General features: G+C 43.7%; 1 protein-coding gene and 2 long non-coding RNA genes across 4 annotated transcripts in view; 2 read left to right on the top strand and 1 right to left on the bottom strand.

Moving 5' to 3' along the window:
- LOC106972991 (zinc finger protein 677-like) overlaps positions 1 to 21,532 on the top strand; it is a 433,591-nt gene extending 412,059 nt beyond the window's left edge. The window contains exons 3-4 of the mRNA XM_053210929.1: positions 13,168 to 13,333; positions 19,254 to 21,532. Coding sequence (XP_053066904.1) covers positions 13,168 to 13,333; positions 19,254 to 21,310 — 2,223 coding nt within the window. The 3' untranslated portion in view covers positions 21,311 to 21,532. The remainder of the gene's footprint in view (positions 1 to 13,167; positions 13,334 to 19,253) is intronic.
- LOC128313285 (uncharacterized) lies at positions 5,457 to 12,896 on the top strand. The gene is made up of 3 exons (XR_008293771.1): positions 5,457 to 5,766; positions 9,768 to 12,323; positions 12,815 to 12,896. It is a non-coding gene; the product is annotated as an uncharacterized LOC128313285 (long non-coding RNA).
- LOC113593317 (uncharacterized) overlaps positions 10,847 to 24,787 on the bottom strand; it is a 44,566-nt gene continuing 30,625 nt past the window's right edge. Inside the window, exons 3-5 of one of the 2 annotated variants that reach the window (XR_008293776.1) lie at positions 12,791 to 12,974; positions 12,222 to 12,316; positions 10,847 to 11,108 (exon numbers count right to left, since the gene is read on the bottom strand). This is a non-coding gene — a long non-coding RNA (uncharacterized LOC113593317). Of the gene's footprint in view, positions 12,317 to 12,790; positions 12,975 to 24,787 lie in introns of both variants that reach the window. The other variant, XR_003413417.2, reaches the window with a different exon arrangement.

Raw genomic sequence — 24,787 nt, 5'->3', positions numbered from 1 at the left:
CAAACAATTCAGTAATCATTGGTGGGAGAAAGGATGGGGATTTGGAGGGTCTGTGTCTGCCTTGCTTCTAGATAAATGGGGAACAGGGGTGCAAGAGCACCTGGCTCAGGGGTCCCCAAACACACCAGGTTTGGCCACTTTCCACTGACAAAATCCAAAGGCAGAGACACAAGCGGTGGTGGAACAAGAAAGGAATTTATTTCAGGGAGGTCAACACCCGGAAGACCAGGGACTAACGGCTGAAAGCCTGTCTCCAAAGTGCTGAAAATACTTCTAGGTTTATATAAGGAAACGTGGGACAAAGATCTGTGGGGACGTGCAGCTGGGCAGCAAAGGTCAGGTTGACCATTGTCCTGGGGTCAATTATATGGGGTCTTGCTGGCTCAGGACAGTCGTTATTGCTTGAGGGTAATTTTGGATCCAGCAGGGTCTTTTTTTGCCTGAGTTAAGGTAAACTGGAAAGAAGAACTTAATCAATACTTAGAAAAAGTACAGACTGAGGTCCAAATGGAGGTGGCGGAAGTCCTGTTTCGTCTCACTGAGGTCATGTGTGGAAAGGTGGTTCTTTGCAGTGAGCAGTGCTATTTTTCCAGACTTACAGGGTCAGAGTAAAGCCCAACACGGTCACCAGATATTATGACACCAAGCAAAATTTAAAAAAATAAATACATGTTATATTTGAACAGTGGAACATTATAAACTTTAATGCTAATAATAACAAATTTGCCCAAGAACTTTGGCATATGTGCCCTTTGAATGGCCCTGGAAAACTCCGTATCTTCATTATGCTCTGTTGTGTCCCTGAGTTGGAAAAACACATTCCTATGTTGTTGTTGTGTGTTTTTTTTTTAACGTTTATTTATTTTTGAGACAGAGAGAGACAGAGCATGAACGGGGAAGGGTCAGAGAGAGGGAGACACAGAATCCGAAACAGGCTCCAGGCTCTGAGCTGTCAGCACAGAGCCCGACGCGGGGCTCGAACTCACGGACCGCGAGATCACGACCTGAGCCGAAGTCGGACGCCCAACTGACTGAGCCACCCAGGCGCCCCCCCATGTTGTTCTTTTATTCACACAATACTTCTGACATGTCTGGTTGCCAAATGTGTGATAGTGTTTCCTCTACCAGCAATTCTCTGAGACAGCAGCTGGGTGTCCTATAATTCAACTCGATTTTGACACTGTCTAACTGGAGACACTGTCAGATCCCACAGGTTAAGGACTCAGTCCTATAAGCCCGTCCCCTCCCCCACTTCAGACGGCAATCACAAGTCCAGGTTGTCACCTGTGCTTCTGACCAACTGGCTATAAATTGGAGGTTCTTATTGATGCAGGCAGCTGGGTCCGAGGACCCAGAGAGGGGGCCCCACAGGACTAATTGAGAGGGTTCTTGGCTTCATGCAGGATGGAAATCAAATGTGAGCCGGCGGGGAGTGAGAGCAGAATTTACTGAAGATATATATAGATGTATATATACAGAGTGTCCAGGAGACTCAGAAAGGAAAAGAGTGTGAGTCTCCTCTTTGCTTGGGGTCTTTGGTTTTTATTGGCAACTGTGGTCTTGTGCACATGTCCTCTTAGGAATCAGGGAACTGGTCAGAGCAAGGACAGGATCCAGGTGTCCTTCATAAGTCACTCATTCCCTGAAGCCAGGGGGTCTTGGCATCAAGGTGTTTGGAGTCAGTGGTCTTGGAGGCGACCCCACCCAATCACTCCTTAGATGTTAGCTATTGTGCTGGAAAGTTCCAAAGATATCATTGTCTCTTTGTCCCTCACAAGGAGGACGCATGCTATTTGCATTACAAGGCATGTGTAGAGTGGGGTGGGGGTGCAGGCCCTAGCAAAAATGGAAGCTGGAAAAGGAGCAATGAGGGGGGAAACAGATTTTTTTAATGGGGTCCCTTCAGTTTCCCCATCTCATTATGAGACTTCCTACTCTGGTTCGATACATTTGCTAGAACAGTCCACAGAACTCAGGTAAACAGTTTACTTACTACATTACTGGTTTATTGTAAAAGAATATAACTCAGATATAGCCGGGTGGAAGAACGTATTGGTCAGGGTCTTTCTGGTGACCAGCTCCCATTCGGGAGCCCACCAAGGTCTGCCTCTTTAGAACAAAAGACACTCCTATCACAAAAGACACTCGTATCACTCAGAAAAAATTCCAGGGATTTTAGACCTGTGTGTCAGGAATCAGGGTCACAGACCAAGTATTAGAACAAAATACGCCCCTATTGCTCTTATAACTTCGGAAATTACAAGGGACTTAGGGGCTTTGTGCCAGGAAACAGAGGCAGAGACCAATATATTTTCTATTTCACACTGTCCTACCTGAGACATTATTTTTTTTAAGTGTATTTATTTATTTTGAGAGAGACAGAGACAGTGTGAGTGGGGGAGGGGCAGAGAGAGAGACAGAGAGGGAGAGAGAGGGAGAGAGAGAGGGAGAATCCCAAGCAGGCTCCCTGTGGGGTTCGAACTCACATGTGGGGCTCGAACTCACAAAATCATGAGATCAAGACCTGAGCTGAAACCAAGAGTCCGATGCTTAACCAGTTGAGCCACCCAGGTGCCCCTACCTGAGACATTATTAACTGTTGGAAGATGTTGCTCTAAACCACCAAAGTCAGAGGTCTCTGTGACTGTTAAACTGAACGAGAACCTGGAGGCTATATTAAGAAAAATATTTTGCTATTTTTTCATTAATCATAGAAACAAATCTGCAGACACATCATGAATTTTATAGTCATGATTAGACAGTACAAGCAGTATTTAAAACTCAGGGTCACTGGGAGAAGGCAGGACCTCACCTGATCACGTCTTTGGGGCTCAGGCTTCTCCAGAGAATTTAGGATCCTTGGGCACCAAGTTGGCCGGCCGAGAAGCCTCGGGACATATTATGCCTACACCTGCAATTCGATTGGAAGGGGACCTAGGTGTGGCTCCACCCCTGGTAGACCAGACTCCGCCTCCCGGAGTCCTTGCCCCGAGAGCTTGCACTGCTGTAAGGTGCTCGCCCAAGCGGAGCGCCTCTGCTCAAAAGACTGTCTTGTGTATTCCTTACTCAGGATCCAAACATGCAGCAACAAGTTGGTCCCTCTACCGATTTGGGGCTCTGATCACTCAGCCAGAAACCAGTCTGACCCCAAGCCCACAGGAAGGAGCTACCGTGCTCACCCCTGACTGGCCATGAGTATGTGGCACCAACGAGTTCTCCCACCATCCTGCGGTGTCCCTGGGGGTACTTGATCTCTCCTACTCTCGCCCTTTCTGCCTCTTCCTTCCTGCCCAAACCCTCCAACACGCACACACAGCGAAGCCGGCAGCCCCTCAGGGCCTGAACGCAGTGTTTCCCACCCTCCATGTATGCACAGGACCGCACAGAGGCTGGCGCTGGCAGCCCACGACTACCCCCTGCTTTATAGACATATAGAGCGAAAGAGCGCTCACAGGTCTTAGCTAAAGTTGCTCTTCCCCAAACTAGATTTCTAGGTTTCTAGAAATCTAGATGCCTAGATTTCTATGGCACACTTCTGGCCTTGCACAACGGGCACACAGAGTTCAGCTGCCTCCAGAATCTGCACCTTGGAAGGCCATCTCTTCTGCCTAGCTGGGGTCTCCAGGGCCTAACAGAACTGCCAGACCAGGTACCCTCCCAAATAACCTCTTAGATATGGAGTTTACCTCTTGCACTCCTCCCACCCACTTCCACCCCGAGGTCCTACGTCTTGAGAACTGCTTAGACAAGAATTTAGCTCGGAGCAGCTCCTCTGGCTGCCCATCCAGGACACTCAGGTTTTCAAGACACCAGATGCACATGAAGGGGAGCAAAGGCCTTAAAATCTGACAAGTGAAAATTTGCTTTTTTGGTTATAACCTAAGTGTAGGGAATTCCTCATAGCACCATGTCTCCAACTCCTGGGGGGCCCACTGATGGTTCCACATGTTAAAAAGAAAATACATGAACACAAATGAGCACACCATCAGAAAATCCCTCAGAACCCCTAATCCCACCACTGCTTTGCCTTTTTTTCTTTCATGTATATTGAGCTACTGTCACATGAAGACCATTTTAATGATCAGTCATAGGGAGACAAAAGAGACACAGAATCTCTACCCCCAGCAAGGCAAAGCCCAGCACCTAAACCCTCCTGAGGAAGATGGATATATAAAACCCAAATCCCAGGGTATTACAGGAATTAACTCACATAATTTGTGTGTGGTTCCCAACACAGTTCCTGAGACATAGTGCACACTACCATTTTTGTGAGCACATTGCAGCTGTTAAAATATATATATATATTTTATAGATTTATATTTATATATTAATATATACGTATATATTAATATTTATATATTAGTGAATGCATGCTGTTTCTGTAAGGAAAAATATAAACTAAAAATGAGAGAGAGAAAACAGATTTAATTCTTTCTTAAAAAGGGGGGGAGGAAAAGAGACTTCTCTTCCTCCTTTTTCCTAGAGCATTTCTCTTAGGAAACGTGTAAGTTTTCTCTGCCTGTTTGGAATGTATGTATGTCTTTTAAAAGCTAAATAAGACTCTTGCCAACATTGTAACTCAGGAATGTTTGCTCAAGGATCTGGGAGTCAACTCTTTGAAATGTAAATATCAAAGGAGATAATACATTTATCTCCTCCCAATTCCTGAGGGAAGATAGGTGCCTAACTCAGCAGGTGCCTTGCTCCCAGTTTCAAAACTCCCTCCAGTCATTAATATGAGAAGTTTGTTTTCTCTCTGGATAAAGCCAATTAGCTAAAACAAGTGGCCACTCTGCTTACCTGATAATGTTAGGATGAGCTATGTGTGACGAATGGTGTCCTCAAGTCTTCTTGAGGACAACTTATTATCTTTCTTGAGAACATATATGTAATCGGTCGTATCTGCTCGCTTGTCTTCTATGACGGGGTAAGATTTATTTTTGCAATCTCTCAACAGATTGCCTGTGATGCATGTCACATTCTGGTTTAAAGCTTACTCACTAATGAAAGGGTTTTCTTTCCTACTACCTTTGTGGAGAGGATTGCTGGGTTGGGAGATGATTTTATTTTTAATTGTATTCCTCAATACCTCCCGCCGGCAAAAAGAGCTTCGACTTACACCATTTCCAACTTAAAAAAGGAAAACATTTCGGCTTCTAATATAAGTGGCTATCACAACTCTAATCTTTTACTTCAAGTTGTTTGAAACATTAACTTCAAATAGCCAGGAGGCCGCTCGGTCCACGAGATACCAAAGAGATTCAAAGAAACTCAAAAGCAGGGTGCAAGGTACTTTAGGGCTGAAAGTGCGGAGAAACGTCCAGGGGCGGGACGGAGGCCCAGACCCTACGCCTACTTCGGCCACGCCCCTTCGGCCGCTCACTTTCTGTCCAGTCCAGGCCACTGTCCAAAGCCCGTCCCTGGGCGGCCCCCCCGCCGCACGCTACGCACGCGCAGTTTCCCGCAGACCCGGAAACGGAGCTAAGGACACCCTCCAGTGGGTCAGTGTCAGCTTTTCTGATTCAACACTGGTGTTTGCGATACACCTGCCCGTCCCCGGCCTCCGATCCGCAACACCCGCAGTTCGGGGGTCACCACGTACGATAAAACCCCCTTCAGGCGCTTGTGCTGCGCCCGATGATTCTCGGCAGGACCGTCAGATATTCCAGGCCTGGGAGCCCCACTGCGGGTTCGGGGGTCGACGACTATTTCGAGTTAAAGTCTCTGAGGCGCGTCCCCGCCCCCGGCCGTCCGCCTTCGGTCCAGGTAGACCGCTCCTGCCGCGTCTTTTTCCTGCTGAAAACCCTCCCGGGACTCCGCACTCTCTGGCCCTTTCCCTTTCGCGTCCTCCCTCTCTGGCCCCCAGGCTGCTCCTCTCTCGTCTCCCCCAGGCGCTAGTGCAGACCCAGAAGCCACGTCTCCTTGGCCTTGGGGTTCTGCAGGCACCACCCCTCTCCGGACACCCCCTCCACCTACGCGACCTCCGGAGCCGGGCCCCTCCCCCGTTAGTACTCCACTTTGTACTCACAGCCTTGGGAGCATCTTCCGCACGATTCGCATCCACCGGCTGTGCTTGCCATGGTGTGTTTCCACTATTGAAGCCGCCCTGGAAAGTGTTCTTCGCGGGCAGAGAACTTTTTTTTTCCATAGTTGTGAGTGTCAGGGTTGGGGGCGAGGCAGAGACAGTCTGAGGGAGAATGAGTAAAACTACGTGTGAGAGAAAGGAAGAAAGAAAGAGAGTAAAACGGAAGAGCAAGTGGATGTGGAGAGAAAGAGTGGAGTGAACCACAGAAAAGTAGAGAAAAGAGAGAAATCTAGATTAAAAGGTATCTCCAGAGAGGTGAAGGGTAGCACACTGGACGAGAGAGATCTTAACCGGTGATGGGAGTGGGGCAGCAAGGAGCAGGCACATCAGAATGAGAGTGGGGAAGGAATAAAAGAATTGGGGCCGTGGCAGATAGAGGTGGTGCTGGGACAGAAAGAAGGGCAACAGTGACAGAGACAGCAGAGGGACAAACAGAGCAGGGAGGGAATTCCCTGGCTTTTAATCCTTTCATTGGCTTCTGGTTGTCCTCGGGACAAAAATCCAGACTCCACTGTATGGCGACAGCCTAGAGCTCTGCAGGTGGGGTGACCTTCCAGAGTTGGTCCAATGTGAGGGAAGGAAAAGCCTTCTCTTTCCTGCATCGACCGGACATTGGACACTGGCTGGTCAGCCAGGTGCTGTGGTGAAGAGGCCGTTTACAAGGAGGGAGTGAGCTGTCCAGCAATAGCAGCCAGACTGACAGCTGTGGGGCAGTTTGTGCCTGAATCCTGAGGGGTGGATTCAGGAAGTGCAGCTAGTGTTTCCGTGGTTGACTTGTGGGGTCTCTTAGGACCCATAAGGGTTTAACGGGAAAATGTCACCATTTGGGGGGTAATCTGTGGTGGTTTTGGTGGGGAAAATCTCATTATTTCAGGCAAAGCATTCCTGAAGGCATCACATGTGTTTTGTGGGATACAGATGACAGTTGGGGGTGTTCCAGAAGGTACTGGAGTCTAGTTGGAGTATGTGGATCATTGCAGACATTGCTCTTGTATCATGGCGTCATGGAAGTGCCTGACGTTGGGGTATGGTCTCCAAGAGGGAACGTGTCGAATCCTGGGTTGGTGGGTGTCTTCCTGCCAAAATAAAAGACTGGTATTAGGAACGTGGCGTAGGATCTTTGGGCAAAGTGCGTAGCTGATTAGGAGGTTCTGTCGTGTAATATTGTGTGTGGGGTGTCCGCTGGGAGTGTAGCACAAACAGCATGGGAACCCGCAGGAGTGACTGAGTCAAGAAGGGAAACAGTGGGGGACTGGGGCCCAGGAGGTGGGTGCTTTCACTGAGGCAGGCTTGCTGGAGGTGGGTCTCTGGGAACAGCTGCAGAACGGCTGTGAGGTCCAACAGTACGACAGCCTCAGGATCCTTTGGACACTGCTCATCAATTTTTACCTCCAGGCAATTATTTGGTTCAGCATATACATATGGCGATATCGTCCCATCTTTTTAAAAAAAATTTTTTTTTCAACATTTATTTTTGGGACAGAGAGAGACAGAGCATGAACGGGGGAGGGGCAGAGAGAGAGGGAGACACAGAAACGGAAACAGGCTCCAGGCTCTGAACCACCAGCCCAGAGCCCGACGCGGGGCTCGAACTCACGGACCGCGAGATCGTGACCTGACTGAAGTCGGACACTTAACCGACTGCGCCACCCAGGCGCCCCTATCGTCCCATCTTTTAAAAAAATACACAAAAAATAGGCTTTTACTACATTCTCCCATCTTTATTTTTATTTACAAAAATTTTTAATGTTTATTTATGAGAGACAGAGAGAGAGTGGGGGAGGGGCAGAGAGAGACAGAGACACAGAATCCGAGGCAGGCTCCAGGCTCTGAGCTGTCAGCACAGAGCCCGATGCGGGGCTCCAACTCACAAGCGGTAAGGTCATGACCTGAACCGACTGAGCCACCCAGGCGCCCCTTTTCTCGCACCTCTAAAATAAAGAACCTTCCATCAGCTGCATTCCTCGTGGTGGTAAGTGCCCTGGGGTGTGCTCCATTTTAGAGCAGAATACACTAAACACTTGTTTATACTCTGCTTCACATCTTGGTTCCAGTTCTGTTTCATGTCCACTGCGCCGCTGAGACTCTCCATGTCCGAGTCACCAGGGACCTCCCCACTTCTCAGTCCAGGGACTGGCTTCCCCTTCTCTTCATGCTGGTCCCAGCAACAGCACACCAGGCTCCTCTTTCTGAAGCACTCTTCTCTTGGTTTCCACATCACACTAGTTTTTTACAAGTAAAACTACCACTTACCTGTTTTAACGTTCTTCTCCATGTTCATGCGTCCGTTCCCGGTGCCTGTTTCTCCTAACTCCTTGGTCTCTGACTGCAGGAGCACCCCTGGGCTTAGCCTTGAAACCCTTCTCACTTCCTGCCTTTCCCCCTCGCCCCATCTCATGACTTTCAACACTGATGTCTCCTTTCACTGTTCCACCAGACTTCTCCCCTGAAACCAGGGGCCTTTACCCAGCTGTCTCCTCGATGTCTCTGCTGGGACAACAGCCTGGTATCTTCACCTTAATATGTCCAACAGTGACCCCCCCCCCAAACTCCTCCAAACCTGTCCCTTGCAGTCTGCCTCTGCATATAGGGTGACCCTGTATTTCCTGGGCTTAGATGGGCATCTTGACATGTTTGCAAAACAGACATTACTTGTTAGTGTTTTAACTTAGGACACAATAAATAAAAATCAGATGTTTACTCAAAATGGATAAGGGAATACATGAGGTATGGGGGACATTTGGAAGAATGCAGTCCCTTCTGATTTGCTTCCTTTAATACTTTCTGATCTTACCTCCTTGTCTCCTCTACTCACCCTGCTCCAGCTGCACAGGCTTCTCTGTCCTTTCTGGAGCTCAGAACACCACTACCTTAGGGTCTTCACATGGGTGTCCTTCTGCCTCGAAGTCTCTGACCCCTCATGTGCAGGTGGTAAAATCTCTTCTTTCCTCTGGTCTTTGTTCTGATATCACCTCTCAGTGGTGCGTTCTCACCCCCGCTCCCTTTAACATTCCAGCCACGCCCCCACCCCCAATTCTGGTCCATAGTGCCTCCTTGGCATCTCTCTCCTGCTCCTTCCCCTTCCACTGGCTGGATATTCATGACAGCAAGGCCCCTGGGGATCCAGAGCCAGAAGGGGGATGTGCTGGGTGGGCCTCCTGAGTGTGCTCCACCCAGCTTCACGCTGTAAATCGGAGGCTGTCTGCAGATACAGCTCTTGTGTTCCTCCCAAAGATTCCCTTCAAATGGCCAAGGGGAGACAGGGCCTGATCTCAGTCCTAGTTAAAGTGCCTCCGGGGTCTCTTATGTGTCTCCAGCGCTGAGCACCAAGGCTGTGGTGCTCCATGTCTGAGGCTGACATCAGCCCCTGACCCAGGGAGAGGTGAGGGGGCCCCGCTCTGCGTGGGGTGTGATGGGGGCGGCCGTGACCTGCAGGGGAGGGTCAGGTCCCACCCAGGTCCCCACTGATGCCGTGTGCGGGGGGGGGGGGGGGGGCTTCACCAGGGCGGGAGCCGGTTCTGAAGAAGAAGGGTGGGAAGGTCACTTGCTGGCCTCTGGAGGAGTCCACTGTCCCGGGGCACCCCCCGTGTTTTCACACGGAGAGGCCTTCCCGTGTGAGGCTGCAGGACGGGAAGGACCCTGACTGACTCAAAGCATTAAGCTGCGTTTTCTTGACACTTAGGATTGAATTCCCAAGCCTGATCCTGCCTGAGGAAGAATCCTGGAAAGGGAGGAAGAGCAAAGGAAAGGAGTCGGGAATGGCCGTCTGTCAGGTGAAGTCATATCCTGGGTCGATTTCCTGTCTCTCATTCCTGCAAGGCCCTTCTTGGACTTGCCAACCTTGTCTGAGTCTGAAGTGTTTGTCCACACTCCCCCAGGCCTTCCCCAGTCCCTCTCCTCTGCACTTAGATTCCAGCTCGTAGTGACCCAGGGATCGGAGCCTGTGAGGGGGCTGCACTGGGCACATCCTGAGGGGCTTCGCAGCAGGCGAGTGGAGACGGGTGGTGTCAGTGTGGCTGGGCTGCAGGGGGTGTTTAGGGGCCGCCTCTGGACACACAGTAGGCTCTCTGTCGACCAGGATGAAAGAAGCCGTGTGTGGAAGTCCTGGATTCATGTGTAGGAAGAGTTGGAAGATTCTGGAAAAGAAGAGTGGTAAGAAGAAAGCAGCTCTGCCTGACCTTGTAATGCATTCAGAGCTAAACAAGTGCACCATGGTGTTTCTGGTTCCAAACTACTAATTTAGAATCAAGTTCAGACATCAGCATCCGTGATAGTGGATGTTTTATTCCATAGTTGGTTTTACAGTGTGGAGTCAACCTAATCAATGGTAAAGGTTTTAAAAAAATCATTCTCAGCACATCTGTCCCACAGAGACCATGGCGTTCCTACAGCAGCTCTTGTGAGGCAGATGTTTTAGATGAAAATGGTGTTAATTTAGCCCAGATCTGGAGCATAGAACTTTATCTTCACCATCAGAGGGGCTGTAGCCATCTGGTTCCACCATTATTTTTAAGTATTTTATCTCATTGACCTTAGACATCACATGAGTGAGTGACATGTATTGATTGGTTGATTGAATAAGCTCCAGACCAAGAAGCAACTTAGGCACGAAGATGTAGTCAGAAGGGGATGCTCTTCCCTGTCACTTCCCCACCCTTCATGTCTCAACAGGGAACCGATGTTGTCAGTTCTGTGGCAGGAGTCAGTTCAAACCTGATACAAACGCATTTAACACTGGTATAAAATTTTAGGAAATCTCGATGAAGTTTGTCGTAACATTTTATTATGCAAATTAGAAAAATTTACACAGCACGTCTAGACACTGTTTTCATGTTAATCAACACAATCAGACACAGCTTGCTCATTCAGAGCCTCATTGGATCATTTTCTTAATGGGGACACACGGGGACCTTTGCCATTTTTCGCTGATGTAAAGAATGACACGGTGGCTGTGTAGGAGTAGGCCGGCCTCTCTGCAGATGTCTCAGGATTTCTCTGGGTCAGGCAACTCAACGTGTGATTACTGGGTTAAGGACAGTGCATTTCACATTAGGATAGATTCTGTCCGATATGGTCTCCTAAAGCTACGAAGTACCCCATCCCACAACAACACGAGACTTCCCCCCTGACGTAGGCAAAATTGGTACTGTAATCTCTTTGTGTTTGAAAATTGGGGAGAAATTGACAATCCGTTGTATTTCCATTTTCCACCTACTTGTAACTTTCATTAGTTTTGTGGGAATAAAACCTGGATTTTCATACTTTGCTGTTCTCCTTTGATATATTTTTAAGGGCTATTTTATGGCTTAATTCTTTACACACAGCCTTGTGTCTTTATTTTATCAGTGTTTTGCAGTGAAATGTTAATCTTTCCTTCTTGCCCTCTACTTTCGGATCTTTCTTAGGCAGATCTGAGCTAGCATAATCTCAAGGTATTATGTTCCGTTTAGTACTCTTTTCTTAAAATTATCTCCTTAAATTGGCTTTTTGTATATATCTGGTAGTTATTTATTTCATTGATTGTAAAGTTTCATGTAACACACACACATTAATAGGTTCATGTGTTCTTTGGCAAATCTCTCCATTTAATTTTTCTTTTCAAAATTATTTTTCCTCAGCACAATGGCCACTGTTTCATTTTTTTAAATCCCACATTTCTTTTGCATTTGAATTGCTCTGAGTTTCTAAATCACTGAGGTCTTTATGTCACCACACCTCCAGTAAGAATTAGGTTTGGGGGTGCCTGGGTGGCTCAGTCAGCTGAGCATCTGCCTTTGGCTCAGGTCATGATCTTGTGGTTCATGAGTTCGAGACCCATGTTGGGCTCTTTGCTGACAGCTTGGAGCCTGGAGTCTGCTTCAGATTCCATGTCTCCTTCTCTCTCTGCCCCTCTACTGCTCGTGTTCTCTCTCTCTCAAAAATAAAAAAAAACATTAAAAAAATTAAAAAACAAAAAGAATTAGGTTTGTCAGTTTTTGGTCATGTCTTTGTTATGTCCTTCACATAGGCTGGGAAATGTCTTGCAAATAGGTTCCTCAGTGCAACTTCTAATGGGAATGAGTGTTTCCCCCCAGCTGGGCCCAGCTTAGGCATCCAGAGCAGCGGTGAATGGCAGGAGCCTGGCTGGCCCACCTACCTCAGCCTCGCCTTTGGTGGAAATGTTTCCAGTGCTTACTGTGGATTGTGATGCTTGGTGGAAAGTTCTTCCTCAATAAAAACGTTTCAGATGTCCTGTTTGGTATGATTAAAAAAAATTTTTTTTTTAACATTTATATTTTGAGAGAGACAGAGCATGAGACGGGGAGGGGCAGCGAGAGGGGAGTCCCAGATTCTGAAGCAGGCTCTAGGCTCTGAGCTGTCAGCACAGAACCAGATGCGGGGCTCGAACTCAGGAACCGAGAGATCATGACCCGTGATCTGAGCCGAAGTCAGATGCTTAAATGACTGAGCCACCCAGGCGCACCCCGCCCCTTTTATGTTTTTGTTTTTTTTATTTTTAATCATCCAATATTTCTTCAAAGATCTGCTGTGACCAACCTGTGTTTTATTTAGTTCAATTAATGTACATTAGTAAAGTTCATCAACCCGAATCCTTTGTTGTTTTTAGTGGAATAAGCTCCATTTGATGCATACATTCCATAATGGCTAAATGTCTGACTTTAAATGAAAACATGTATTTATATTTTTGCATATAGTTCGTCACACCTGAAGTTACCTCTTGTGCTCTAGATCCACTAGATGTGTAGAACTGTCACTCAGGAGAAGGTCAGGTGTACGGCGTACGGCATCCATATAATCAACCGCGAGTTGGATATTTTTCATTTATATCGTTCTTTTTATTGTCCACAAAAATGGGAAATCTACAGTGATGTAGTGGATTCGACATCCTCTGATGGAAAAATATTATGAAACAAAATTAGGGACCTAAGAATTGCTCACAGTTACCTGTTCTTGCCCAAAATGATATGTCAGAACATTCACTTCGGTTGAATCGGTCCTTACACTGCTCTCCCGCTCATATTTTGTGTGAACAGGAGAACTCACCCCCAAGGATCCGTGGTGAAATGTGTTTTTCATTTCAGGAACGGTTGACCTTCAGGGATGTGGCCATAGAATTCTCTCAGGAGGAATGGGTGTGCCTGGACCCTTCTCAGAGGGCCTTGTACAGGGACGTGATGCTGGAGAACTACAGGAACCTGGTCTCCCTGGGCAAGGAAAACGTCCCTCCAGAAGTCGGGATCTGCCCCAGTGAGTCTCTTGGGAGCCCTTGCTCTGCTTGATGGAGATTGAGGCTGGGTTCATTTTGAAATGAGAACTTTTATGAGGCGGCATCCCCTTCCGCTCCCCCTTTCGTCAGATGGTCTGCCCACCCCACCCTAGATTAGTGGTGCCTCCAGAAGTTGAGGAAGAACAAAACCTTATGGCAAACTTTAAAAAATGTCTCATTCTGGATCCACTTAGATCCATGTACTTCTGACTCAGTAGTTCTTGGAAGAGAGCTGGATATCTATGTTTTAAAAATATCCCATAAGCATTCAGGAGAGAGTGAAGAGGCCTGTGGAATGTTTTTCTAGACATCTGTAACATCCTCTTTCCTCAGCTGAACAAAGGGCTGGAATTGGATTCTGGAAAAGATACAGCACATCACATTCCTTTCTTTTTTTTTCATTCCTTTCTTTTTATAAGCAGGAATCTCCCTTTCTGTCTTGAATGATATCTCTATTTTGGAGCAAGGGAAAGAGCCCCAGACTGGAGAGCAAGGTGAAAACAGTGAAATAACCAAGCGGATGGGAACATAGGCAAGAGCTCAGAAGGGCAGAAAGGAGGCCACACCGTTAATGGTGTTTGGGGAACTCTCCGTCAGTGGGGGAGTTCTGTGGGAAAACAAATGTGTCTTTCTTGTGAGCTCTCAGAGGAAAAGTTTGCTTCCCTTCCCCTCATCACTCCCTTCTTCAGACGTGTAGAAATGCATCCTCCTAGCCCCTGGCTCATGCAAAGACCAAGGCAAAATCTTTGTCATGACCTGTAGCACTCTATTAAGTGCCCCATGACCTCTTTTTTTTTTTTTTTTAAAGATTTTATTTTTGGGGCACCTGAGTGGTTCAGTTGGTTAAGTGTCGGACTTCGGCCTAGGTCGCGATCTCCTGGTTTGTGGGCTCCATGCGGACAGCTCAGAGCCTAGAGCCGCTTCGGATTATGTATCCCCCTCTCTCTCTGCCCCTCTCCAGCTCGTGCTCTAAAAATAAATAAATGTTAAGATTTTATTTTTAAGTAATCTCTCCACCTAACGTGGGGCTCGATCTTACAAACTCAAGATCAAGAGTTGCACGCCCTCTTGCTGAGCCAGCCAGGCGTCCATGCCCCTGTGACCTCTTTTGTTCCTTGACCATGAAGGGCACTAGGGGGCTGGTTTTAAGGGGTTCTCTTTCTCTTTCTCATTCTTTTCTCATTCTCATTCTCTTTCTTTCTTTTCTCATTCCATTCTTGTTCCCAGTCCACACGGGTCAGAGCTGAAGCCTCCCCAATCCTGGCATCAGGACTTCTCTAGGATCATCCTCAATCTGTGTGCTTAGGATACCTGCTCCTGGTGTTGGAAAACATCAGCATCTGTGGGCCCAGAGCTCTCTGCCTCTTCAGGCCCTTTCTTCAGTTTTGCTTTTGCCCCACGTTAGAGTGTGTGTCACGGGGGTGGGTGGGTCTCTCAATCCAGCCCTGAAACTGCTTTGACTCAGCAGCAGTATAAGCACGTCCACACCACACTATACTGTAAGTTTCGCTATGTTATGTGTTTTTGTTACTTTTCTCTCAAAGTATTTTCTACTTTGCTGTGTGATACCTTCTTTGACCCATGGGATTTTTTAAGCGTTTAAAGATCTTCATGTATTTACGTCCTTTCCAGTTTTCCTTCAGTTACTAATGTCAAGTTTCATTCTTCTGTGGTTGGAGAAAATACTTTGTCTGATTTCACTCTTTTTCAATTTGTTGAGACTTACTTCACGGACTGATATATGGTCTGTCCTGGAGAATGTCCCACATGCAAGTGGGGAAGAATGTATTCTGCTCTTACGGGCGGGGTGCTCCATATACGTCTGTCAGTGCTTGCTGGTTTATACTCAGCTAAAATTGTCTGTGTCCTTCCTGAATTTCTGTCTGGCTGTACTCTCCATCATTGAAAGTGAGGTCTGGAAGTCTCCAAATACTCTTCTACCACTATTTTTATTTCTCCCTTCAATTCTATAAATATTTGTTTCATATATCTTGGGGTTCTCTTGTGTATATGTTCATATTTGCTGTAATTCCTTAATGAGTTATACTTTTTAAAATATATATTGTCCTTTGTCTCGTAACAATTTTTACTTAAAGTCTGTTTTTTCTGATACTCCAGACACTAGGAAAACAAAAAATTCATTAGATTTGCATTGCTCTCTGAGCCCACAGTATCTCCAAGGTATGCCTGTATATAAAAACTTTCTTCTTTTATTTTTTATTTTTTTTAGTGTTTATTTATGAGAGAGACAGAGTGCGAGCAGGGGAGGGGCAGAGAGAGAGGGAGACACAGAATCTGAAGCAGGCTCCAGGCTCTGCACTGTCACCACAGAGCCCAATGCAGGGCTCAAACTCACAGACTATAAGATCATGACCTGAGCTGGTCAGATGCTTAACTGACTGAGCCACCCAGGCGCCCCTAAAAACTTTGCTTCTATAAATCCTGTCCTTCTCTCCTCTGCTGCTGTCACAAATTCTGTATATATATTGTGTGACCATCAGTGGTTCACATTTAAATCACAGATTTTAAATACTGTTTGATGTTGTTGTTTTAATCAATAGGGAAAAAGAGTGACAAACTGAAAACACAATACTAACCTTATACTCACCAGTCTACTGTCTTTATTACTGTTTCTTATTTCTTGATGTGGGTTCCAGTTTTTGTTTCTTCCTTCGTATTAGCCTCAAGCATTCCCTTTACTAATTTTTTGTTAGACTGGTCTTCCAGCAAGGGACTCCCCAGTTTTGTTTTTCTGGCAACGTTTTAAGTTTTCTTCTATTTTTGAAGGATAGTTTGAAGTGTGCAGAATTCTTTTTTTATTAAATTTTTTTTTCCAACATTTATTTATTTTTGGGACAGAGAGAGACAGAGCATGAACGGGGGAGGAGCAGAGAGAGAGGGAGACACAGAATCGGAAACAGGCTACAGGCTCTCAGCTATCAGCCCAGAGCCTGACGCGGGGCTCGAACTCCCGGACCGCGAGATCGTGACCTGGCTGAAGTCGGACGCTTAACCGACTGCGCCACTCAGGCGCCCCAAAGTGTGCAGAATTCTTAATAGACCTTTATTTCTCTTTAGGACTGTGAAAATGTCATCCCGTTGCCTTCTGGTCCATACGGTTTCTGGTGTGAAATCATTGGGTAATTTTATTGACGATCTCTTTTACCAGAGGAACTACCCTTTGCCGCTTTCAGGGTTCTGTGTCTTTGGCTTTTAACAGCTTGATTATGAAGTGTTTCACTGTGGGCATCTTTCAGTTTATCTCACTCGGGCCTTGCTGAACTCCTTGGATATGTTTGTAGGTTTATGTACTTCACCAAATTTGGGAATTTTTCTGCCTTATTACTTCAAATATTTTTTCTGCCCATTTCATTCTGTCCTCTCCTTCTGGGATTCCCATGATCTGTGTTGGTACACTTGAAAGTGCCCCGCGAGTCTCTTGTTCCATTTATTTTTCTTCATGCCTTTTTCTTCTGCTGAGACGGAGTAATCTCAGTGGACTTAATTTGTTCAATTTGCCTGTTCAATTTGGTGCTAAACTCCCTTAGGGCTTTTTCCATTTTAGTTTCTGTACTTTTCAGCTCCAGAATGTCGATTCTGGTTCCTTTTTCTAATTTCTGCCTTTTTCTTGATATTCTCAGTTTTGAGAAATATTGCTGTCATTGGGTCCTTTGGTTATTTGCATATGGTCTCTTCATAGTTCTTTCAAAATAGTGACATAAATTCTTTGTCTAGCAAAGTCTGATGTCTGGGCTTCCTCAGGGACAATCTTTGTTAAATTGCTTCTTTTCCTATGTATGGGCTATACATTATTGTTGGTTTGCCTGCCTCATAATTATGTTTTTAAGTTGAACATTTTGAGTATTATGACAACTCTGGAAGTCACATTCTCCCCCACCCATACCCGCACCTCAGCATTGCTTATTGTTGTTTACTGCAGTTGCTGTTGTCTGTTTAGTCATTTTTCTGAGTCAGTTTTGTAAAGTCTGTATTGTTTGTCACATCTGGTTTGCTTAGTGGTGAGCTAGTGATTAAACGCATAACTTCTCAAACACCTGCAACCAAAAAAACCAAAAAGCAAGAGACTCCTAGTCTTTGGAAATAGACTTTGTACGTTTGTTTGGGAATACCCAAAACTCAGCTTGGCGGTTTACAGTGGGGTCTTAGCCTTTACCTCCTGCTTCTGCCGAGCCTGAAGGTTAGCAGGAGGTGAGGCACAGGGTCACCTCACGTGTTTTCTGAGCACTGGCCCCACCCTGGGAATGTGCACGACTTAGATTCCTAGGAACGTGTAGCTGTTTTTCAAAGCCCTTATTCCCCAAAGCATTTTACTCCCCAGCCCTTCATCCCTGGCTTTACAGTGTCTTCTCTTGGCCCCAAGTGTGCCGTCTGCTAGTATACTTGCCTTTAAATATGCTTGTCAGATGGACACCACTCCCACCCCACCTGGCAAAGCACCTCTTGAATTCGGCAAAGGCAAAACTTTTTGAGCCAGTTTTTCAGTGAGCCACCAAGCAGATCAAAGTAAAACCCACAATTCTTAGAGAATCAAGTCTGTTCTGCCACTCCCAGTACATGGGACCTATAGCAGGAACATGGGCTGCCTCTATGCTGTAGAGAATGGGATTGGGCCAGGGGAAGTTAAAATGTTAAAATCTCTCCAACTGAGATCAGCTGCCTTTTTCTTAAGTACCTACGTGATTGCTATAAATCTTTGTTTGGTTTCCAGAATTTTGATAAAGTTGATTCTGACAGTTTTTGCCAACTTACTTGCTGTTTTTATAGAGAGATGGACTTAGAATATTCCACAATTTTCATGCTGTTACTTTTACCCAGTTCTTTACAATACTATTTACTATTTACCCAGTTCTTTACAATACTATTTATCTGAAAACTGATATTTCAGAAGCCACTGGGCATGTGTGTAACTTAGACTGCTATGAATATGTGGAAGCTTTTCTCAACATGTTTTCTAATTCTCATATTGTGTGCTCTTTCTGGAATATAAGTCCTTTCCCTTGTTATTAAGAGAGAAATCATTAGAATTCCAGTGTATAATTGTGTGTAAGTGTGGTTACTTATTATTTACCTGTTGGATTTATCTTGGTTTAATTTAAAAATTTCATTTATTAACTTGTCATCTACAGATTAGGAGTTTCAGTATCTAGTATGGAATATGACTGCAAGTCACCAATTGTTAAATGTTCTAAAATGCCTATTCTGCATACAGCATAGACAGTTTTAGAGTAGATACTAAGAATATTTTCTTATTCCAGTGATGTTGTATTAAATTATTCTTGACTTATTACCTTTTTATTTTTACTTTTATAGTTTGTAACTTCCAGGTATTTATCTTATTCATTTTTTTTTGGAGGACTTTATTTTTAAGGAATCTCTATACCCAACATCGGGCTCAAACTCATGACCCCGAGATCATGAGTCACATGGTCTACCAACTGAGCCAGCTAGGCGTCCCTAATTCATATTTTTATGGATTGTCATTACTTCATGTAGAACTGTGCCTCATCATTTATTTGCATATAGTAATTATACTGTAAATATGCATTTGTATAATGTTTTCAGTACGACACACCTATATGTCTACTGGCATTTGGTGTGTGTTTTGATGTGGTGGGCAAAGAATACACTTTCTTTCAGAACTTACATAAGTTTACATAACGTGAATGATTTGGTCATAGGGTGTTTCAAAGTAGGTTTCTCTTAATATAATTCGAAATACATGTTATCTTTTATTAAAGGATTCTATTCACTTTGCCTTCTTAAACATTTACAGACTTTGGTTGAGAAGTTTTTATTTCTTCAATGTAAGTTTTACTTTTAGTCTAACATCCATCTTGCAACTCTAGTTAATATGAAGACTTTTTTTTATATATCTTTCAGATAGCTCTGCTACATTCGTGATCAAGGAATTATTACCAAAGAAAGACCTTAATAATGGAGAATTATACCAGTCAGTGCTCTTGGGAAGAACTGAAAGCCATGGCCTTGAGGATTTTGACTTCAGGGAAGTCTGGGGAAATACGTATGAATTTGAGAGCAAGTGCGAATATGAAGAAAGAAATTCAAAAGGAATGCTTGTGACAGATAACCTAAATCTCAGTGGTCGAAGAGATAAACAAGACAGCAAATCCTGGATTAATTTACCTTTAAAGCACAGTGTTTCTTTAAGAAAAAGTACATATCAATATTTTAAACAAGGGAAATCATTAATAAAGAATTTGTTAAAAATAAAAACCAATATAATCTATGCAGGAAACAAGTATACAAAATGTTTTGAAAATAGAATTGCATTAAGCTCCCAGTCGCATCTGGCTGAATTATTTCAAACTGAGGAGAAAATTAGTGGATGTAATCAAGTTGAGAAGTCTGTCAAAACTTGTTCCATTTTGCCGCTTCAGAGATTGCCTTCTAGTGTCAAAACCAACATTTGTAATAAATATGGAAAGGTTTTTATGTGTCCTTCATTGCTTACACAGCACCAGAAAACAAAAGTTAGAGAAAAACCATACAAATGTAACGAATGTGGAAAGACTTTTAGCCATCATTCAGTCCTTACTAGTCATCAGAGAATTCATTCTGAGCAGAGACCATACAAATGTAATGAGTGTGGTAAAGCCTTTAAGCAGTTCTCAAACCTCACAAGACATCAGAGAATCCATACTGGAGAGAAACCATATAAATGTAATATATGTGACAAGGTCTTTAATCAAAATTCCCACCTTACAAACCATTGGAGAATTCATACTGGAGAAAAACCACACAAATGTCACGAATGTGGTAAGGCTTTTATCAAGTGTTCAGACCTCTGGCGTCATGAGAGAATTCATACAGGAGAGAAACCTTACAAATGTAATGAATGTGGTAAGGGTTTTACCAAACGTTCATATCTTTGGGATCACAAGAGAATTCATACTGGAGAGAAACCATACAAATGTACTGAATGTGGCAAGGTTTTTAGGCAGTGGTCTACCCTCAGGATTCATCGAAGAATCCATACTGGCGAGAAACCTTATAAATGTAATGAGTGTGGCAAGGCTTTTAAGCAATGCTCACACCTCACTAAACATCAGAATGTACATCCTGGAGAGAAGCCACACAAATGTACTGTGTGTGCCAAGGCTTTTATCCACATTTCAAGTCTTGTGAAACATCAGAAAATTCATTCTGGAGAAAAACCATACAAATGTAATGAATGTGGTAAGGCTTTTATCCAAAGTTCAAGTCTTGTGGATCATCAGAGAATTCATACTGGTGAGAAACCTCACAAATGTAATGAATGTGGCAAAGCCTTTACTGTGCGTTCAAGCCTAACTAAACATAAAAAAAACCATACTGGTGAGAAACCTTATAAATGTAATGAATGTGATAAAGCATATACACAGCTTGTACACCTTACTAGACATCAGAAAATACATACTGAAAAGAAACATGATGAATCAGGTATACATGGTAATGCTTTTATTCAAAGCTCAAGCCTGGGGGATCATCAGAGAATTCATGGAAGAGAGAAACCTTATAAATGTAATGAGTGTGGCAAATCTTTTAACTGGTGTTCACGCCTTACTCGACATCAAAGAATCCATACTGGAGAGAAACCATATAAATGTAATGTGTGTGGCAAGGCTTTTAGTCAAAATTCAAACCTTACAATTCATCGGAGAATTCATACTGGAGAGAAACCTTACAAATGTAATGAATGTGACAAAGCCTTTAAGCAGTATTCAAGCCTCATAAGACATCAGAATATACATCCTGGAGAGAAACCACACAAATGTATTGTGTGTGGGAAGGCTTTTATCAAACGTTCGCACCTCTGGGGTCATGAGAGAATGCATACTGGAGAGAAACCATACAAATGTATTCAATGTGGCAAGGCCTTTAGACAATGGTCTGACCTCAGGATTCACCAAAGAATTCATACTGAAGAGGAACCTTAGAAATGTAATGAATGGTGGGGTGCTTGGGTGGCTCAGTCAGTTAAGTGACCGACTTCAGCTCAGGTCATGATCTTGTGGTTCATGAGTTTGAGCCCTGCATTGGGCTCCATGCTGGTGGTGCAGAACCTATTTGGGATTCTCTCTCTCTCTGTCTCTCTCCTTCTGTCTGCCCCTTCTCCACTCTCTCTCAAAATAAATAAACTTTTTAAAAATGTGAGTAAAAAAGAATTTTCCACAATACACTATATATCAGAGGATTTATACTAGGGAGAATTAAGTCTAGTCCAAGATTAATCAACCTCAGATGTTAAATTCTTCACAGTAGTTAAAAGTCAAAATCATTTAAGACTCATGAGATGAGTGTCAATGGAACAAGGTGATCTTTAGTAGTGATGTACCATTTATTAAAAAAAATTTTTTTAAGTGCCATCTTTTTTTATTGAGAGAGAGGGAGAGAGAATCCCAAGCAGTCTCTGTGCTGTCAGCACAGAGCCCAGTGTGGGGTTCAAATTCATAAACCATGAGATCAGGACCTGAGCTGAAACCATGAGTCAATGCTTAACCCACTGAGCCACCCAGGTGCCCCTGTACCATTTCTTTTAAAACTACTTTTTTTTTTTTGTTTTTAATTTGAGGTTTCTTAAAAAGCCTACATCACTATTGATGTCTTTCAACCTGAAGTTTGGTGTTCTACTTTCATTACATGTTTTTGTGTGTGTGTGTGTGTGTGTGTGTGTTTGTTACCATGATGGTTTCTGGGAGCAGATCAATATGATAAAAGGGCCTACTTTATTAAATGAGAATCATTCTTATCCATGTATCCTGAAGGAACACTGAATTTTAACATACAATGTTGTGTGGTATTGAATGAGAAAATGGGTTGGGCAGAGAATATATGTAAAACAATGATGTAAATAGTATGTTCAGGATCCCTTCTACAGATTTGTCAGTACAACAGAGGGCCACTGGATTATCAGAAACCACTGCTGTGCCAGATAGCATGAAAAAGCAGGCTTTAAGATTGAGAGACAGATTTTCACGATAGGTTACAGGGACTGCTTATGTGCTAGAAATAATGGAGAAGAAATGATAGTCATCCTCTCCCTGTAATGAAAATAGTGGTTGTATATCAAAGATAAGTGAAAATTTAGTCTTATTTTGGAGAGCTAAAAGCAATTATCAGAGAGGAGAACTTAATCAAAACAACCAGAATACAGTGTAGAGGTGCTGGATTTGTGTTTAACCACTACACTGATGCTGTTTTACTCAGAATATATCATAGTTATGTTTTTGTTAATAAAGTGTAATTTTTTCAAAGCTCTAAATGAATTATTTTCTTCCCCCTATCAGATCAAGTCTATCCTGTCTCATTATAGTACTTCAACACAAACATTAACAATACATCTTCAGGCTGTCAAGGATGAAAAGCATCTGCAACAATTTTCTTCCCTGATGGAATCAAAGAACATAAAACTTTATGAATATATACTCATAATTTACCTGAGTTACTCCCTCCACCCTCTGCCTCTTGGATATTTATGTGGCTATGATGAAAACAGCACAGCAGTGCAACCTTAGACTCCAAACATTTGAAGTGCAATTCATCAGTGTGCACCTGATGTTTCCATATGCCCTTGTTTGTGCCTACACGAGACTCACGACTTGTACTGGCCTTGATTTACATGAAGCAATATATATATATATATATATATATATATATATATATATATATATACACACACACATATATATATATACACACACATATATATACATATATATCTATATAGAGATAATAGATAATACACACACACACACACACACACACACACACACACACTATCTCTACACCCAACGTGGGACTCAAACTCAAAACAACCTGAAATCAAGGGTCATATGCTCTACTGACTGAGCCAGCCAGGTTCAGCCCTGGGGCAAAATATATTAAGCATATGAGAAGTGTCAGGAAATAAAAGAAAATTTCAGGAGTAGAGATATGATATGTGCAAAGTTTTCCCCCCAACCGCCACTTGGAGCTTTCACTGGAGTAATTTGGAAAGCTCACTGATCATGAGTTTCCCCGTAAGAATGAACATATACACTTGAGGATACATTAGTCTTGCTTTGTAGGCCAACTAGGAGTTTCCCATATCGATCCCCTTGAAAATAGTTAATTTGCACTTTTAGATATTCCACAGACATGGGATGAACCCCTATCTGAAATTTAGTCTTGGGTATCAAGACTGATAATGCTAATCACCAAAAGGATGTGAAGATGTTTAAAGCACAGTGAGACTTTCTGGGGAGAGCAGGACAGGTTTCCGAAGTTGCCACAAAAATGGCTCGAGAGACAAGAGGAGACTCACTTCAGGTTTCTATGGAGTTTATACTAGACGGTGGGTCCTGCGTGTGGTTTGACCTTTTGTGGGCACCAAAGGAGCACCTGGGCTTCTAAATTTGGCCACTTGTAGAGTAGACGGGAAGAGGGAGATACACTGAATATGTGCAGTAGGTAAATGTGTGTGTGTGTGTGTGTGTGTGTCAGTCAATTATACCTCAAGCTGTACCAAAAACAGGGAAGGCAACTGAGAGAGGGCTGAGGCTTAAAAGCTGTCTGTCCATAGTCAAATACCAAAAACCAAAAAGCAAAACACTGGAGTGAGATTAGAATACAACACAGAATGTTTACTCTCAAACCTGATTGCTTGGTTAGGAGAGACCCATTTTCTTCATACTAATAATAACTTCTTATGCATCCTTTCCTGCTACACACATAGGATCCTTTACCCAGTATAACTGCTGAAAGTGAAATACTGTTTAGATAAATTGCCCAAGTCGCTTTTACACTAGTTTCATGATCATTAATGTGTGCAAGTGTTTATCAGATGGTTAATATGATTCAATAATCTGACCAGAAGAGTTTTCAAAGGTTATAAAAATCTCAATTTGTGATTATACTATTAAGCATTATACGAGTCTTTCAACTCTGGTAAAATTCCTTTTTATTTAGAAATTTTTCCTTAACCCATTTTATATATATTTAGTTTACATGTTTTCTCTGTGTTACTACATTGAAAAATTTGAAAAAATGCATGAGTTAAAGATTCTTTTAAGAGGTGTGTAACACGATAATGTATCCAGGACACTAAGAGGTACAAAGTAAATGCTTTATAGATATGAAGATTAAGAGTTCTTTTAATTTTTCTTAACGTTTATTTATTTTTGAGACAGAGGGAGACAGAGCGCGAGTGGGGGAGGGGCAGAGAGAGAGGGAGACACAGAATCCGAAACAGGCTCCAGGCTCTGAGCTGTCAGCACAGAGCCCGATGCGGGGCTCGAACCCATGAACCGTAAGATCATGACCTGAGCCGAAGTCGGATGCTCAACCAACTGAGCCACCTAGGTGCCTCGAGTAAGAGTTCTTTTATACCTTTTAGTTCAGTGGAAGAAGTAGAACAATATGAAATTGTGAACTAG

Source organism: Acinonyx jubatus, chromosome E2 (genome assembly GCF_027475565.1).
Source record: "Acinonyx jubatus isolate Ajub_Pintada_27869175 chromosome E2, VMU_Ajub_asm_v1.0, whole genome shotgun sequence".
NCBI classification, from domain to species: Eukaryota; Metazoa; Chordata; class Mammalia; order Carnivora; family Felidae; genus Acinonyx; species Acinonyx jubatus.
This window is presented reverse-complemented; position numbering and strand designations above follow the sequence as displayed.